We start from the raw sequence: 19435 nt of genomic DNA on the forward strand, positions 1-19435 counted from the left end.
TCCCATAGGACTCATTTTGAAGTGCAAATAATTCCCTGGCAAAGAATTGAAAGAATTTTCTGTTTAGCCCTTATCCCGACTCTATCTTTTCTGAGTTATTTCTTTATTCGTAGTTTCTTGGGAGACCTAAAACGTGTCTCAGCCTACGTTTTCGGATCTACTGATACGATTGAAAGCTTTCAGAAGAATATTTGTTTTTGGTCCAAAAATCGACTTTTTGCCAAGGGGTAAGGCCTAGGTTTTGGATAAAAAATGACCAAATTTTTAAGTTGGCATTTTTTACTCCTTTATGTCCTTAGGGATCTCGGCGTCACGTAAAACTCAATTAAGAATCATTTTGAAGTGAAAATAACGCCCTGGCAAAGAATTGAAAGAATTTTCTTTTTCTGCCATATCCTGACTCCTTCTTTTCTAGTCTATTTCTTTGTTCCTGGTCCCTTGGGAGACCTAAACGTTTTTCAGGGGAGGTTTTTACGGATATACTTTTTTGATTAGACGCTTTTAAAAGAATATTTTTTTTTGGTCCAAAAATCAACTTTTTGCCAAGGGGTAAGCCCACAGTTTTGTGTCAAAACGACCAAATTTTGAAGTCGGCATATGTCACTCCTTTATGTCCCTAAGGTTCTCGGCGTGTCGTAAAACTCCCTTAGGAATAATTTTTAAGTGCAAATAACGCCCTGGCGAAGAATTGAAAGAATTTTCTTTTTTGCCTTTTTCCTGACTCCATCTTTTCTGGGCTATTTCTTTGTTGCTGGTCCCTTGGGAGACCTTAAAGGTGGCTCAGGGGACGTTTTTGGATCTACTGATTCGCTTGGAAGCTTTAAAAAGAATATTTGTGTTTCATCCAAAAACCTACCTTTTGCCAGGAGGTAAGCCCAAAGTTTTTAATCAAAAATGACCAAATTTTGAAGTCGGCATTTTGCACTCCTTCATGTCCCTAGGGATCTCGGCTTGTCGTAAAACTTCCTTGGGAATCATTTTTAAGTGGAAATAACGCCGTGAGAAAGAATTTTCTCTTTTAGGCTTGTCCTGACTCCGTCTTTTGTGGGCTATTTCTTTGTCCCTGGTCCCTTGGGAGGCCTAAAACGTGTCTCAGGGGACGTTTTTCGAAATACTGGTTCTATTGCAAGCTTTTAAAAGAATATTTGTTTTTGGTCCAAAAGTCGACTTTTTTCCAGGGGTAAGACCACGGTTTTGGGTCAAAAGTGACCAATTGTTTACCCTCATCCTGACTCCATCTTTTTTGGGCTATTTCTTTGTCCCTGGTTCCTTGGGAGGCCGAAAAAGTGTGTCTGAAGGGACTTTTTCGCACACATTGATTTATTTTGAACCTTTTGTAGAATATTTGTTTTTCGTCCAAAAATCGACTTTTTTTTGAATGGGTAGTTCCAGGGGTTTTGTAAAAAATGTCCGTAGTTTTTAAAAGTGATCATTTTGTTTCATATTATTTTTTGTCATTATTCAATTATTTTTATTTCAAAACCTCCAATCAGTTTTAACAGGCACAGAGTTTAAAAGCAAGCAAGAAAGGACAGGTGGGAAGTCTCTGGAAGGAATCATTACTTACCCCAAATTGCCATTGTCTGTTAGGGTGTGAACCAGGCCTAACTGGTTATTACCCGTAGTTATTATAGGTTAATGATTGTAAACTCTTTCTGTGTAAAAATTGCTGCCCACATCAAAATTCTCCTGAAGTCAGCCAATACTTTTTCCATGCACCCCATTAACTTTAGCTTTACCATCTCAACTCTCTTTAAGCAGAAGAGTCTTAAACTAATCACCTGCTAAACTTGTTCTCTAGCACAGTGTTTCCAATGCCTTTGGAAGCTTGACACAATATTATAATAATCTTAAGGGTTGCCCCAGGCATAAAGCACACAACAAAGAATTCTTCCTGAAAAGCAAGACACGTAAAAAAAATCATAAGTTTACTAGCTCGTAGAGATTGTCGATTCTGAGTTTGGAATAAATGTTCTTATTTCTAACTTTTTTTGTTGGTTTCTAGGGTTCTTGTTAGGAGCCGGTAACGGTTATTTTTATCGTCAATTCACATAAATGTTACCGGCTATCGTGAAAAAAATGCTTCCGAAATTATTCAAACTGCTTTCGAAATTCATTGTATTTTGAAAAAAGTCGTCCTTCTTTAGGGAATTTTCTTTTTCCATAAATAAACTATGTAAAAGCATCTAGCAGATAATATCACGTTGAAAATCCACCGTCAGTAAAGAGATTGCTCTTGGTTTGAGCAATTTCTTGCTTCAAAAGCAGCATGTAGTTCAAGCTCTGTCATGTTTGGTTTCCATTCTTACAGCAACCATCTCCCTCCCATCATTCCCTGGGAGACATTAACAAGATGGCGTCCACCTGCTATTGCAAACCTATTACCTCCTTCTACAAATCTGAACAAGAACCCTGGGTTTCCTGTCGCACTAATCATCTAATCATGCTTAAAAAAAAAATACTCAAACCAAAACAAAACCCTGGAGATAAACCTACAGTCCAGCAGGGTGTGGGGAGGGGGGGGGGGGGGGGGGGTTGGTTATTGGAGGAGGTTCCAGTCAAACTGCAGCTGTGTTGAGTTTACGTGTAAAAGCACCACTAAACTCTTCTGTATTTTGAAGGGAAACGCAATTTCTACCAAGCCATTCATCCTTTCACCTCACGAATATCACTTACAGTTGTGGTATAATTATCCCAATCTGTAACAAAGAATATTAACTGTTTCATTCTATCAGACAGAGATGAAAACCTTCTGCTAATTTCATGTATACTAAATGAAGGGCCAAAAATTAGGGAATCAGGATTGAATCAGCCTATCTGAGATTTGGATCTTCAAATCTACCAAAAAAATGAACAGGTTGAGTCATATATTAGGACAGAAAAAAAAAAAACAGGCCCGTTTCAAACGTGATGCTGCTACCAAATCAAGCCAATGCCATGGAGTACAGGCTGCACTTTATGTACATGTAGGTTGCGCGATGATCTTTGGCGTGGGTTTCCAAATTGTTTGGCATACTGGCACACGATGAGTTGGTCTTGGCATAAAATGGCGTAAGTACCTGGCTTAATATTACCTCATACGCGTTGGCGTGAACCAAAAATTACCTTGTTGTTTGAAAACGTGTACCGTTCAAGTGAATTGTTGTTATCCAAAAGTATCCAAGATTCCTCTGGCGCTGTAGGATTAGGAGTACGGGGAGGGGACGGGGGAGTGAGGAGTGTGGACATTTCTCTGGTGTAGGTGCTTTGGCGGCCGCTTGGCGTGGAACTTCCAAACTCTTGGCATATCTTCAGCATGAATATGCACAGAATGCACCCTGGTGTGAAGGAAGGCAAGCTCTGTGGTGCTACTGACTTTGTTTCAAATTGTAGATCCATGAAAAGAACAGTCGCTGTCGCAGTACCGAGAAATAAGACTCAAGTTTACCCAAGACTCAATTGAAGGCCTAAGGGAAGTGGTCAAAACTACAATACTCAAACAGGACCCACCAAACCACAAAATAGATGGTGGTCTCTGCCTGTTTCCCCTTCCTAAACAACTAAAGATGATGTCTTTTAATATTGGATAGCCACTCCTCTATCCAGTAGTAAAAAACGACGAGCGTCAAACCTCACTTTCTGTTTTATCAAGAAATGTCGACTTTTGCTTAATATGTTTGTGTAAACAAATTTTAAAGGCCATAACATTTTGTCGGTAATGTTAATGATACAGGCCGAGGTAGTGTCTTCGATAACCAACTCCCCCCACCCTCCCCACCCCAACCCCAGGCAGGCTGAAAAGATGGGTCCTCTTGGAGCAAACTAGTAAAGACCAGTTCCCTAAATTTACGTTTCTAAGAACGAAGGTAAGACCAGAAAAGAATAAATGAACCAACCTGTTTAACTCCTCCGGTGAAAGAACGTTCGTTTCCTGGATATTTTCGTAAAACCACTCCAAGAAAAGAACGAATTCGCAGTCGAATAACCATTCGAAAATGTCCCCTTCAAACTCATTCGCTTTGGGATGTCCAATTCGGGATAATGCCCTCAGAATCCTCTTTCGCTGACTCATTCTAACCGGCATTAGTATAAATATACTAGTGTTCTATCACGAATGCCGTTCTCTGATTGGCTACGCTACTCGCTATCTATTCTGTGATAGATAGTGAGCAGCGGTTTTCAACAAAATGGCGGCCGCTTAGTCGCGTTTTCGAAGTGTCTGCGATGAGGAAATAGATAATTTACTTGTTTAGTTTTGACCGACTAGTAGATTTATACTAAAACAATTAGATTATTTGCTCTCGATTTCTATGCGTGATAGCTGATTCGGGCGGCGCCCCCATCAGCTATCACGCGATAGAAATCTCGAGCTCATAATCTAATTGTTAATTATTTCTTACGCAAAGAGAACGTATTCAAAATGTGTCAATTTCGTTCAACTTTGTTGGGTTTCTGTACATGTGCTCGTGGGCCATGTCCGCCATTTTGGGTTTCGCGGTCTTTCCCGGCGTTGGTCAGCTGATGGTTATCAAGCCTCGACCCCAGCCTATCAACATAGGTCCTAGTCGGCGTGCAGTTTTCTATTGGAATGTATGTTGGTGTGTTTGTGTGCCAACGCTATGTGGCACCAATCAGATTGAGTGTAGTTTACGGCGAATACCGATAACCAATAAACAGCGTGTTTTTAAAGATAATTGGTTAAGCTAAAGGTCGACGAAGGTCAAAGTTATTAACCATGTATTAAAGTAGCAAACAATTGGTAGCAAATAATTTCACTGAATTTTAGGTAAAACACTGCCATTGCAAGCCCACCATCTGATAACATAGTTTCTGCTATGGTGAGATAGAAGCCGTGTTGAAAAGGGTTGTGTCGGGGTTAGTTGAGCCTAATTTTTACCCTAATACTATACACTCTTATTTTCTACTTTTCGTCGCTATTGCATGGCAATGCGTACCACGAAGGGAGTACGAGCGGGCGTCAAAACCATATGAAAAAGACGTAAAAAGAAAGTACGATTGGCCAAAAGACAAATTACGAGAGGACGTCAAAAGTAGGCACCGTCCTTAAAACTTAAAAGTGTCAAGATTTTATAACTAAGGCTCTTGCCACCCAGTTATACGCTTTGAAAGCCAATTCTCTAAGAATCTTAAGGAGATCACATCAATATTTACACAGATCACCAAGGGTAACATGTTCTTTCAGCGTGTGGTGTCTTTGTTGTGTGTAACTTGTTCTTTGAAATTTGGTTATGAGGCCAGTTTTCAGCAAGATCCTCCTATACAAAATAGTTAATCAGCTTCACAGGGGGCTTTTCGATGTTTGAAAAACTGGCTAACGGCGCTTTTCATTTACCAGAATTGTCCGACCACACCGGTGAGTTCGTAAACGGAATGTACCAATTTGAAGGATAAGTCTTAAGCTAGTCCTTCGAATTTCTTCAAAATAGCGCGTACCATTTTCGGAGTGATTATTTTTCAAGATTTTGCAACTACATTCCTTCAAAAATGACGCATTCAATTTACAAACTGGCAGGTCTGGCCTTCCACTTCTGGCAAAAGTAAAGTACTCTTACTACTTACTTATCCTCTTCGTGCCCCAGAGGACACTTGAGGCCACTGGTTTCCGTAATCAAAGTGCTATTTTACTGTGCACGGTGACTGACCCAAGGCCAAACCCCCATCCTGGAGGGCCAGGGGCTGTCCTTTCGTCTGGCCTCTACCCTCTGACCTGCCCGGCATGATTGCATCTGCCAGGGAGATTGGACTCCCAGCCGGTATAGCTCTCAGGGTCATGGAAGCACACAAGCTCCCCTACCGCTACAAGGCGACAGTCCAATGAGGGGAGAAAGCAGTCTTAGGGTGCGTTCGATTGACCCTATTCCGGAACAGGAATACAATGATGACAAGAAATCCCTCACAAGAGGTTTTAGGAATTACTGGAGTACGAAACAGCTCTCACTTATCATGTGTCAAGTTTGCAGTTCTAAATGTCTTCCCAGATTACTTAAAAAGAGAAATTTAACAGCTATTTCTCTTTAGTTTTTCTTATTCCGGAATACAGTCAATCGAACGCAATCTTAGTTTAGTTCATTCATCAAGTTGAATTGCTTGAAGATTCATTGGCAAATTTAAGTGAACTACAGATATAGATGTTTTCCTTGCGAGTGAACTTTATTTCAATGATGTTCGCTTGTCAACTATATGATACATTTTTCATCTCCATACACGTTTGACTCTAAGCTTTGACTATTTTTTCTACTGAAACAAACGACTAAAACCTAATAGAAATTAATGGCGCAGTTTTCTTCGTCTTTGTCCAGGTTCTCATTTTGTGGCCTCCTCACTTTTTAGCTTCCTCCATGCTAGCTGCAATTTTAGCAGAAAACAATTTATTAAAATTCGATAGGAATTTCGTTTTTTGAAACTGTGCTTTCTGGCCCATCTCTAAATAACTGACGTGACGTTGAAAAATGGGCAATTTCTTTTTTTTTTTTTTTTTTTTTACAAATGTCATTATAATTATCAACCAATTATTATCAACGATTTACGAATACTTACACAGTTTCTTCAGTAGGAGCAATTCATCCCAAAACTATACATATTTTTTTAAGGGCTGGTTATTTTAATTTTCAATTTTTTCCGACATTTCAATAATAGAGAAAGGATGAAACCTATATAAGAAGAGGCAAATTTACTTAAATAAAGAATTTCTGGAAAATGAGAGAAATGACTTAATCAACAGCACTTAATCAAAGATTACTAGACATCTGTACTTCGATTTCGATTTTGTAATTAATTCTAAGATAAGAAATAATACTGTTTTGCAACGTAAGAATTATGGTCATTTTAATATACTGGTACTTTACTTAACTCTGTTTAACTTTATTTTTGTGTGTATTTATGTGTGTTTGTTCTTGTGTACCTGACCTTAACGTTTACATATCTTTTCTTACAGCTGGCTGCTTGGCATTTTTAACTTTTAGGCTATTTCGGGCAGCCAGCACCCCTATCATCTATTGTATGTATATATTTATATTTTCTGTTGTAATAATAATGGGGTGAAATAAAGTATTGTTGTTGTTGTTGTTGTTGGGTCGGTTGTTCGAAATGCGATTAAAGTTAATCGAGGATTAACGTTTACCTAAGTTCATGTTTCTTAGTGTCAAAAGCGGAGGGGAGGGAGGAGGGAAGGGAGAGTTTGGTGTCATTTACAAAAGACGTTTTGTATTATCAAAACCTAAAACTAATGTTCCACTATTGTTATAAATTATTGTCACAGTCTACTAAAACCGTCTTGATTATCTCTGGTCATAGATGGACTGGGTCGAAATGGATTGCAAGTTAAAAAAAAATTAGGCGAACCTTTTTCAAGTACTCGCATTTTCGTCCCAAAAATGCACCACACTAGATCATAAGTTATTCCTTTCAATAATTCACTTAATTTCTTTCTTTTGGTGTTCAAAAATTGTTTTGAAACTAAGCTAAGGAATTCTAGGACCAATTTCACAAGAAAAGGTCAAAATCTAGATGACACTTACGCTGTAAAAATCAATTCGTAGTTAAAGGTGGTCTTGAATTATTTTAATTCTGGCTCTTGCGTTAATTTAAACAGGCTTTCCTCGATTTTCCAGATCGTGAATTAAACGAAAACGGTAGGCAGATATTTGGTTTTTTTTGAAAGTGAAAAACTTAATTTGACCGTCCATTGCAAGCATGTCGGAAATATCTGAGTGATCTTCGGCAAACGTCGGAAGCCTTCGGCTCATATTCTGTTCATCTTCGGTAGACAGGAAAGGTTTTCAGGTAAACGTCGCTAGTCTTCGGAAATGTTGGGGTTAATGCTCGAGTTCTCCTCGTAGAAAGGTGTAGCCCAGTCATCAAGTTCCTTACCTCCATTGTAACATAACGGGGTTTCACGTCTTCCCGGGACCTCTCGTTGTTCTTCCATAGCTCGCTGCATCTTTTCGATTCGGTCTCTGCCTGCCCGGAGAACTGCGTCACCTTCCTTCACAACAACACCAGCAACCAACACGATGACTAGTATGGCAACAAGTGCTTTGTTCATGGCGAATATTGAAGATTTTCTGGTCTAAGAAAAAAACAAAACCCCAAAAAAATCAACCACTACTACAACTTGTAAACGTCATTAATTATTCATCAAAGTTGTGACCAATCAATGGGTAGAATTTAAGTCATAGATACACCTCTGTAAACCTCAATACAAATCATGAATTATTAAACAGTAGAATTAACTTATGATACAAACTCCTGCTCAGATAATTAGTACAGTAATTAACTTTTGATACAGCTCTCTACTGATTAAAATGCAAAACACAATACATAAAATTTATTGTTTCATTTCACAAGTACGATAAAATATTCTCGTCCGGTCTTTATGGGCTTTACAATGACTCGCCTTCGGTTCGCCATTGTAAAGCCCATAAAGATCGGACGAGAATATTTTATCTAGTACTTACAGTAACACACGTATCGTTATAAGATGTAGGATAAGTCGAGGGAAATGTCTACGTTTTACACAACGTTGTTTTCGATAAGTTCGCTACTAGTGGAGGACTTAAGACAAAGAAAAATATTTTCGGCGAATGCTTTGTATTACTGCTAGAGTTATTAGTACTCCAATGAGGAAATCCCATTTGATATAAAAGTTGTTTACAAGATCCAACACTTGTTTCTGGTGTTGCTAAGCTGGGAAGTCATCCAATCGGATGCGTAAATTTGCCTCCGAGAAATGACGTTTTCATTTGACAAAAGAAAGCAAAAGGCGAGTTCAAGGATTCTACTTACCTCTCGAAATTTTTTTTCTTGATATAACAATGTGACTGTGACAGGTGTTTTTAACTGTAGCAAACATTACTATTACCTCAGACGTGCAAGCCGGAGGCAGCTGGCTGGCAATTATTGTTAAACCTGTATCATGCATGATTATATCAACTTGGCTAGTTTTCTAATAAAAAGTTTCCAAGTGAATTATTGTTGTGCACGCTTATAACAGTAGTTAGCGTTTTCAGATTCTAGATGGCACACTGGAAAATTAAAGTTAAAATTGTGCGCTGAAACTAATGACTTCATCTCGTAAATTATTTATCTTGTCTCAATTTTTAATCATCCGGGAGACAAGTTATCATCGCTTTTTAATCACCAGAGAAAGTCAGCTCGTTTTTGGCAAATTATTTTGTGTTTTGTATCCTTTCTAAAAATAAAGCCAGTTGTGCAACTTTACCCCCATAATATGCTATGTTTATGAATAAATGAGATTTTTATTTGACGGTATACTACCAAAACACAAATGAAGAGCGTTTAGAAATTTTACCAGGTTGCGTGAACTGATTTTAAAGTAGAATCTAATGAGTTTTGTCAAAAGAAAGCCGAGTAATTGACTTTTAATTAAAATTACTGCAACTTTCTCGCAAACGGAATTTTCTCCAAGGTGTAGCGTAAAGATAGGTACGAGAACAACGTTAAATAAAATTTTTTTGTTCTTCACCTGTAAAATTACCCTTGTGTCTTGAAACGAGTATACGAATGGTAAATCGCCCAAATAATTATCATAATTACCACTCAGTTCGACCCGTTGCCAATTTTTGGCAGTCAAAATAATAAAACAAAAGCTAATTGAGTTGAAAAAATTTTTTGAGCTATCTCTGTTATGATTTTTTTAATAACGAATCTTGATCCAAAAATATTTAATTTCTAAGCGGCTATGATTCTTTCCAGAGAGGCAAATTAAAAATTTAAATTTCGTATTCAAATGGTTAACATAAATATGATACAATCCATGTGCATAATCTTTCCAAAACTCTCCTTCTTTCAATTCTTCATCAATTAACCATTGAATTGTGCTTCATTTTCCATCAACACCCCCAACATTAGAACCACCTTGTATAGCATACTAAACAGCACCACAGAAAAGTACTGCTCAGTAGCTTTCATTTGAATGGTCACACGTTAGGATTTCATACACAGACTCGAACTTTAGAACCACCTTGTAAAGCATAATTAACAGCACCATAAAAAGTACTGCTCAGTAGCTTTCGTTTGAATGGTCACACTTTAGGATTTCATCCACAGACTCAAAAGTTAGAATCACCTTGTACAGCGCAAGAAACAGCACCACGGGAAAGTACTGCGCATAGTCACACTTGAGAACAAGTGCAGTTTAATGAGCAAAACAAGAGGAAAGTATTTCTGATAGCTATCACTTACGGGCGCACTTCAAAACTTCATGCATAGACCCGAGCAACGTGAAACTTCGATAACGAATTGTTTTCTTTTTAAAAACATATTGTAATAATGATGTCTTAAACAAAGCCTAACTTTGTAGTTTCGCCGTGCAAAAAAAAAAAAAATAGTAAAAAACTCTTTCAATTGTCGTCAAAGAAACTTCTCTTACCTCTGTTCGAATTTTTCCTTTTGCAGTGAGTTCCGTGATCTGCTGAGTGTGAAAAAGCAAAAATCAAGTCCCAATTTATAATCATCTAGCGGATGCGTGGTAAGAATTGATACAAATTGTAGATAAGAGAGGACAAAAACTAATGTTTTTAAGCACAGCGCGTCAGTTGTTTTGCTTCCAAAACGGGGGAGGTTATTGTTGGATTTTAAAATTCATTTGAACTATTACTTTCGACACCTCCATGGCCTAAAATCACAGCATGATGCGTCAAAGATTTTGAGTTTTTCATCTTTGCGTCAACGTCCAGAATATTTAGGCGGAAGTAAGATAAAAACTTACGATATTCGTAGCTTCCTTTTCGCCGTTTTTATACCATACGCCTTTTAGTTTCCATTTCAAAGAGTAAGCCTTGCTAAACCATTAATGGAAAAATATGTCAAAATCTCAATTTTATTTCCCAAAGAACATCTGGGCTTAATCCCAGGACTTAGTCTTCTTTACTTCTCTGGATAGATGATGAGGTATTATCAGTTTCCATTGCAGTGAATATTAACATAATTTGATAATTATATTCTTATCGGCTCCACATGAACTTATCTGAGTTTAACGTTTCATTCATGTGAAGAAGCGGAACCAATATTCAATGATATTTTCATGTCATAAATCGGCGACATGTTGTTATTCATGAAACCATTTTATCCCGCCCAAATTGTTTTTTTTTTTCCTTTTTTTTTTCTTTTTTGTTACCTGTAAGTTTGATTTTGCTACTTTACTCAGGCATTTAGAAAACCAATTTCAGTGTGAGCATCCAATGGGCAAAACTAATAAAACGAGAAATTTGATAATATTAATATCGAAAATCGCGTTGAATTAGAACTGTTTTAAATGATAAAAAAATTAACACGAATTATTGAAACTGAGTTCCTTTTAGTTGGGAGTCAAATACGATAAGAACACTAAAATCGAACATGTCTTTTTTCCATTTCCATCGGAAATTTAAAACAAAAGCCCACAGGCTAAAGAAATAATCGATGGAAAAATAATGAGAAAAAAAAATGAAAGGCGTGCCTGACAAAAGGTTTAATATACAAAGAAAAATTCCGATTTTTTTTTTAACCTAACCAAACATACAGTTTGTATATTGAGCTAAAGTTGGTTTCGATGAAGAAAGCAATATCTCTTCCTATAAAGTGACAAAAGACCATTGACAATGAATTTATTAGATATAAAAATGAAAGGAAGATGGATATCTGGATGAAATCGTTGTCAAAAGGCTTTTTGAAATGAACGTCCTTTGAAAAGGATTTATTCAAATTTTTATCTTCAAGTCTTATTTTGTCTAAATAATGATGTTCCATACATGAATCGTCAACAAGCATTAGTTTTTCTTCCATGCTCAGAATAAACTATCTCAGAAATATTCAGGATCAGTTTCTTCCTTCCTTTCAGAAATAAATCGGTTTTGTTAATCTAACCTAAAAGGACGTATTTAAAAGTATACATTTCTTCTGGAAAACGACGATTTCAAAAACATCCACACAAGCTGAGAAATATATGTTTAATGCACGGTCGCGACTGGAAGGCAAATCACCGTATACTTTACCTTTTGGAAGCTCATTACAAAGATACTACGAAAATCAGGAAGTCATTTAGAAGCATTGAATAACTGATGTCATATATTTATCAGACGGTAGATAACTCTTTGCAGTGATTCATTTCCGCATTAGGTAATGTGAGATCGATTGTTAAGTTCATATCAAGCTTTAACCATAAGTATAATTTCGAGCCATAATAAAAACACATGAAACTATTGGCTGCTGTTAGGTATTTTTAATAAAGTGAAACATCAAATGAAGGCCGTCTAGCTTATCCTCGAGAAATATGCATGATTTACTCAACATCCACGAACTGTGTATCGAATACATCCACGAATATATGTGAACTGGCTTCAAGAACCGTGAATTTCTTAGCGTGTTGATATAATCGAGGAGTCGCGAGCACTTCGTCTGGTGGTCTAAGTATTTGATTCTGAAACTTGGTGCAAATTTGAATTTTTTGTTCACTTTTTTCGCAGGCAGTTGTCGTCTTGATTCACATTGTAGGAGAAATAACAACTTTATAAGCAAGAAAATTCAACCAGCTTTTCGTATTACTAGCTCCTCTGGAAAGTTCACTTCTTCTCATTACCAAACAATTCACATTTACAAATGAATTTTGCCAAGATAAGCATTGAAGAAATTATGACGTCGCAAAGGTAGAGGAAGAAGATAAAACAGATAACACGTTTATCTCTTTTTCAGTAATGCATTAATGGCTGAAATTTAATCCAAAAAAGTAAATTAATATGTCAAATCGATCTCAGTTCTAATCACTCGGTTTGATTTCAGTTTAGATTTTCGCTGCAAGCAATTTTACACAAGTAATCAAGTCATGGCTGTTCCATTTATGTGTTATATAGTAATGAAGGAGAAGCATCTTTTGGGGTCTTGGAGCGCGTTTCTTTCAGGCATCTTCAGGAAATCTCAAAATCAGGATACCTCAAAAAATTGAATATATTCTTCTTCGAAACGTTAATAAGAATTCAATTATTTTCTTTCACTTTGGCCATTTGGATATTTTTCGCTACTTGGCAGTGTGTTTCTTTTTCAGAATACACAGAATATTTTCCAGAAAAACGCGTCCTATGTATCAAGTCTGTGCCTGAAATACGGAAGTGTACGCGTGTTTTTTCGGTTTAAAACCTTTGTGTCGTGCTTTCCTGTGGTACAGTCTATTAGGTATTACACTATAGAAATGAAACCCTAAAGTGTGACCATTCAAGTAAAAACTATTGTCAATGAGCAATACTCTTCTGTGGTGCTGTTTATTATGCTGTACAAGGTGGTTCTAAATTTTGAGTCTGTGGGTGAAATCCTAAAGTGTGACCATTCTATTGAAAGCTACTGAGCAGTACTCTTCTGTGGTGCTGTTTATTATGCTGTTCATGGTGGCTCTAACTTTAAAGCTTAGTTTGTGGATGAAATTCTAAACTGTGACTATTCAACTGAAAGCTATTGACAATGGCAATAGGTTCCAGCTGTTTCCCTGTTTATTATGCTATACAGAGTGGTTCTAACTTTTGAGTTTTTCGATAAAATCCAAAAGTGTGACCATTCGTATAAAAGCTATTGAGCAGTAGTGTCCTGTGGGTGCTGTTTGTTATGCTGTACAAGGTGATTCTAACGTTTGAGTCAGTGGGTGAAATTCGTCATTGTGACCATTCAAATGAAAGCCGTAATAATACTGTAACAAGTGGATGTTGCTGAGTATTGGGCTAACACATTCAAATGAAACTAAATCAGAAACAGTACATTTCCAGGAATAGCCTATCGAAATTATCGTCATTAATCTCAAGTAGCACTGTCTTGTTTTGTATTCTGCTCTAGACTATTCATGAAAATTTCAGTGGACAAGGTATTTAAATGTTATACAGAAAAATTAATAAAAGATAGCCTGAGAGCGCGAACACCGTCTGATTTTGACAACAGCGTCTCGTTCTCTCAAAGCTCTACATGAGAAAATTAATTTCCTTTTCTATAATATTATTATTTATAAAATAAAATGTTGCAGGTATAACATGAGTTGTTTTACCTCTTCCCAAATCTCCCAGGGTCAAGCGAAAAATCGAGTGAGAAATGGGTACGAGAGTACGTGAGTTGTTACTGGTTGCCTTACTGTCTTAAGGCGCTGTAAGTTACACTAAGCAATTTGTCTTGCAAGTTGTCTGGCAATTTCGTTGCACAGTTGGGACACACATTACAGGAATCGTTGCCTAGTGTAACATACCCTGAAATGAACATGCCTCGCAATGTTTTTTGCAGTCACCTTTGTTCAAAGTATAACCGACTTCTACTTTGCGCAACGGTTTCGAAAACAAAAAGAAAAAAGAGAGACATGTTCATGGTACACCACGCAACGATTCGTGAATCTTGTGTCACAGCAAAATTGCGTGACAAGTTGCTAGAAAAATTGCCTAGTATAACAGGGTTAGTGCTTATCGGGATTTGAACAACTGAGATGGGATGGCCTGGGTTTCGAAATGCACAATTACCAATTACAAACACTGTATACTCACTCTCTAATGTGTTGTCAATGGAGCAATCGGAATTTTCATCAGATCCCTGTTGATGGCCGTAGGTTTGGACTGCTGCAGATGTTATTGACCCCCATGGGTGAAACGTTCCGTATCTGCTTTGAACGTCCCACTGCCTTTCTGCGCTTCAAACTTCCTCCACCCAGTGGCCATCTAACTTAGTCACAGTAGTCTGTGTCGTTAGTTGTCGGCCGGCTTTCGCTCCTCCTTCACGGATCTTACACACACTTTATTAAGTCTTGTGGCTTTGAATCTCCCAGAATGCAAGCTGTTAATCTTTTTTTTCTTAGAATTGGTCAAGCAAGATGAAAAACACGCACGGAAAAACGATGCGCAGGAGTATTTTCACGCGCAGTCGTTTATTTGACGTCTCCCTCAACTACCCTCAGACTTTGAAAATAGAAAGAGCTAGTAGGCTACAACTTAACTTCAGCAGACCAAAAAATTGAAATTGAATTAATAAATTGAATCGAATTGAAGACATCTTGGGCCACAGAAAACGAGAGTTCAATTTTGAGTTCAACCAGATTTCTTTTCACCGTCAACCATGTGAATTCCATGAAAGCTTTCCGTAGGTTTTTATTTAGCTTTTCCTCGTACAATTTAGCGCCAATTCGCGACCCTCGTCGAATCTTGTAAACTTACGTTGACCCTCTTCGACTCCCTTTACGTTGAATCACTCTCATTTTTAACTCACATCATCAGCTCACCTTAACTTTCACCAACGTCCGTCAGCTCTCGTCATTTTTCTTCAACTGTCAACAACTCTATTTTCTTTCGACACTCACGTCGACTCTGGTTAGCTCTCACCAGCTCTCGTTAATTTCCGTCATCCTCGTCAATTCTCGTTAACAATCGTCAACTGTGGCTAACGTAATGCTTATTACTTCACGCCATCAATTCTTCCACAACTCTCGTCAGCGCACGTAATTTTGTCAGCTCCCATTTTACGCAAACATAACGTTCTTATCACTTTGGAATTACGTATCAGTAACCATTCCGTGAAGGGCATGCGCAGAAACTCTATTCAAATTAAGGCATGGAGTCAATAGAGTCAGAGAAGTGACTTGAACCTGGAAGCTCGAAAAATACAATTTTTTCTACGCCTTGACGGATCCTTGTAATAACTGAGACCAAATTCGCGGCAATGCAACCAGATGAAGCAAGCAAGCAAGTAACTCTGACCATCTCCTTCCCTTCTCCGCTTACCGTCGAAGGGAGGAGTGGGGAGGGGAGGGTACCTCCTTGCCCATTAACTCTGGCTGAGTTAATGGGCAAGGAGGAGTCTGAAACATGGAGGCACAGTATACAGTAACCCAACATCATTTGGAAACGTCAGTTGTGGGCACTGAACAAAGATGGATTACAAAACTATCGATGGTTTGGACCGAGTTCATAAGAAGGCAGTTATGTTTTATACAGTGATGGTGGATCTGGGGAAAGATCCCAGTGAAACCCCTTACCTCCCCCCTTATTTTTAGACCACAACCGAGGAGGCGCCGAGATATTTGGTTTCACGAAGTGAAGCAATTTGAGGGTTGGAAAGCGAGCCCCCCACTCCACTAACCCGAGAGTCACTGTGACGACCCACACTAAAATTAGATTGGGTGACCTCGCTACCTGTATACTTTCGCTGAGTGTATTTTCTCGTTTTTTGGTTCAAGAAAGCCAAAATCTGATTGAGGACAGTAGTCAGAGAATGAAAAGAAAATGACCAAACAAGGATGCAAATAAATAAATAAACATTTTGACGAGCAATAAATACAAATATATCCTCGTGTTTAATTGCAGTATAGTACTTTATTTTACTCGCATCTACTTATGTTCTAGTACATTGTTCGTCTTGTGACCACATAGTTCATAAGCTCCAGTACGATTTGGTAATAGTGTTATATTCTTCTATACTGGGGTATAAGACTAACCGCTAGTTGTGGAACTATTATCTATTTCTGTCCAAGAAAACCTTGATCAAGTCTTAATTTCTTAAATTTAGGTCTCTTCCAAGGTTGCCTGTGAGGAGAAAAATACAAGGATCGCTGATAAGAAAAACAGTATCTAGCACTTTCGCGGACGGTATTTTTGAATGTGTTTTTGTATCAGTAACTAAACTATTAAGATTGCTTCTTAAAGGGGAAGTGTCACGGGAATTTGGTGTTGTATCAAAAACTCCAAAACCCAGCAGAAACGGAAAAGTATTGACCAGATTTGTTGTAAATTATCATCCCATTGTACTAAGACTATCGATGAGTGTCTGGCAACAGATGGACTGGGTTAGAATGGACTGCAACTTGAAAAAAGTTAGGCTAACTGTTTTCAAGTTCCCCGGTTTCGTTCCCAAAATGCACTTGAGCAGGTCACGAGTTGTTCCTATCAAGAATTAAGTTGAGTTCGTTTTTCTTGATGTTCCAGCATTAACTTGTAACTAAATGAAGGTGTTTTCGCACCATTTTCCCTTTCAATAAACCGTCCACAGTGGATCGACTGGCGTATTCGAAATGCATAGTATGTATGATTTGTGTGTCCATTCGTCGATTCGTTCCTCTATCAATTACCGTAAACATGAAGTTCCACTATAAAAGGGCAAGCCCCTCCTTCATTTCACACCCTTGCGGGCATGAGTTGCAAATTTAGACGCAGTTCAGTCGTGACAAGTTCTTGACTCAAGCGTCTTCTGAAAATATGCCTCAAAATTATATTATATCACCACAGCAATATAAGATACCGAGCTCTAATTTGTTTAACAAGTGTTATTCTGAAAACTAAGCCAATTTTATTGGTAAAAGCCGAAGAAAAAGGCACATGTTGTTTGTCAGTTGTTTACGCTCTGATGGTTGATTGACAACTGAAGGTGAGAATGGCCTGGCCAGGCCCCTTTTATACCGGAACTTCCCATTTAAGCGCTACTCGATTTTTCACCATTGGACCAGACCATTGAATTCCAAAGAATTTCTTAGGAAAGTGACCTCCCGATCCTTTATATTCTTAGTGAACATTTTTGGAATTCTACCAATTAATCCCAACTTTGTCTTACCTCGTCTGAAGTAAACAGGTGTTTCGTACATTTTATAGTCCTCCTCCTTGTCCGGGGTTTCCTTGCGCTCTAACTTCTCGATCTTGTCCCTTCCAGCTCGGAGAAGGGCATCACTTTGTTGGACGAAAAACCCAGCTACTAGCGCGATCAATAGGACTGTAAGAAGTGCTTTGTTCATGGCGAGAGATAAGGTTTCAACGAAGATCAATCTGTAAAAATAAAATTAAACGAGTTTTCAGCGTTTACCGTTTTCTCACATACCTCAGACTTTAAAAGCTTCAGAATAGGGCTGCAAAAATCGCTCAAACTATGAAGCACGATCTAGTGATTTACTGGATGACTTAGGCTGGGAAAGATTGGACCATATAGGAAAACAAGACAGATCGCCATATTGATGTACAAAATCATCAACAATATTTCCCTATCATATCTTAGAAATTTTCATCAAAGAATCAGATGTCCACTTCGACAACTTAAGAAATGCATCAATTCATTTGCATATTCCTAAACCTAAGTTTGAGATTGCTAAATGTAGCCTTCACTATAGAGCATCTGTTCTCTGAAACAGCATCCTTGTCGAAGCAAGAGTTCAGAGTGGCCTTAGTCCTTCTAAATCCTAATTACTAAATAATAGAAATCTGTTTTATTAAATTATAATTTTTGAGTATGTTTTGAAAACGTTAGTTATTTTTAAGTTATGTTATTGAGATAGTCAGCAGGGCTCGCAGGAAGACCATTTTTTGTACATTGTGATACCGTGATTAAATAAAGATGATGATGATGATGATTACGACAGCTTTTGACAAAACTTACATTAATCAAATTGGCTTCGTGGTTGAAATTTAAAATTTATTCATTAATTTTCCGGGAAGCTCAACGGTTCAGTTCAGTGGATATTTGTTTGGAAGGCCGCAAACACCTCAAAAATTTGGATCTAGTTGTAAAGAAAATCTATAGTTATCTTCGACAAAGAGTCAGCTCCAAATTTCGTAACATTAAAAAACTAATTCCTTTTGTTTTCGGAGGGGGAAAAACTTGTTAAAAATGTAAAAAAAAAAAAGGTCACGATTTCAATGCTTCAGTTAGGGTCGAGCGTTTATGAGTTTAAGCCTGGGCGCACATCCCAGCAGTAAAACTTTAAAACATTTGCTTTCGCTTTAAGTTAGGGAAAAGAGTAAACGTACATCTCAAAAACTACATTTGGATTGGTCCTCGGCTTGAACTTAACTTTCCAGCATAACTAGACTCGAACCGATAAATTTCGCGACATTAAATTCAAAAACATTTGTGGTATTGTTTAACGTGAAATCGAAAAATCGGAGGCAATCTAAGCTTTCAGAACAGACAATTAACCCAAACAATTCTTTGGTAACGATTCGTTGGATTCTTCGGGCTTAACACTTACCCTTGTATCAGTTGTGTCTTCTTCAGAGAGCCCTGTGATCTGTGAGGCGAAGAGAGAAGCACTTTTAATTTATAAACAAAAGGCACTCTTTCTAAAGGCGTAAATCGGCCAATGCGTAGTAGGTATAAGAATGAATTTTAGATAAAGTAAAAGTGCTCAATCAACTTTTCCATTCTTCCGTAAACAGGCAAAAGGAAGTCGCTCGTTTTGAATGAATATTCAGGACACCCCATCCTTTCCTTGAGGCGATTTAATTCATTAACACATTCACTCTCACAAGCGTCCAAAATAAAAATTGCGTTTCAATGATTTGCCCACAGACTCAAACGTTACAACGACATTGAACAGCATAATGAACAGCACCACAGGAAAGTGCTGCTCAGTAGCTTTCCTTTGAATAGTCACACTTTAGGATTTCAATCACAAACTCAAAAGTTAGAATCACCTTGTACATCATAATAAACAACACCATAGGAA

At 37.8% G+C, this 19435-nt stretch overlaps 1 protein-coding gene and 1 long non-coding RNA gene across 2 annotated transcripts; both read right to left on the reverse strand.

Moving 5' to 3' along the window:
• Positions 1-6129: 6129 nt before the first annotated feature.
• Positions 6130-10547, reverse strand: LOC146468702 (uncharacterized). Its single transcript, XR_014867477.1, has 3 exons — positions 10391-10547; positions 7870-8068; positions 6130-6345 (listed from the first exon to the last, which is right to left on the reverse strand). It is a non-coding gene; the product is annotated as an uncharacterized LOC146468702 (long non-coding RNA).
• Positions 10548-16299: 5752 nt separating this feature from the next.
• Positions 16300-19109, reverse strand: LOC146468703 (uncharacterized). The gene is made up of 3 exons (XM_085124178.1): positions 18959-19109; positions 17554-17762; positions 16300-16532 (listed from the first exon to the last, which is right to left on the reverse strand). The coding sequence occupies exons 2-3, from the start codon at positions 17729-17731 to the stop codon at positions 16498-16500; spliced, it is 213 nt and encodes a 70-aa protein (XP_084980304.1). The 5' UTR covers positions 17732-17762; positions 18959-19109; the 3' UTR covers positions 16300-16497.
• Positions 19110-19435: the final 326 nt, after the last annotated feature.

This window comes from Pavona decussata, unplaced genomic scaffold, assembly GCF_977016875.1.
Source record: "Pavona decussata unplaced genomic scaffold, jaPavDecu1.1 SCAFFOLD_130, whole genome shotgun sequence".
Lineage (NCBI taxonomy): Eukaryota > Metazoa > Cnidaria > Anthozoa > Scleractinia > Agariciidae > Pavona > Pavona decussata.

Excerpts from the sequence above, each read along its gene's own strand:
- LOC146468703 (XM_085124178.1), bottom strand. The coding sequence starts at position 17,731 with ATGAACAAAGCACTTCTTACAGTCCTATTGATCGCGCTAGTAGCTGGG. Across the intron at positions 16,533-17,553 it reads ACCTGTTTACTTCAGACGAG|GCAACCTTGGAAGAGACCTA; the intron begins GTAAGACAAAGT and ends TTCTCCTCACAG.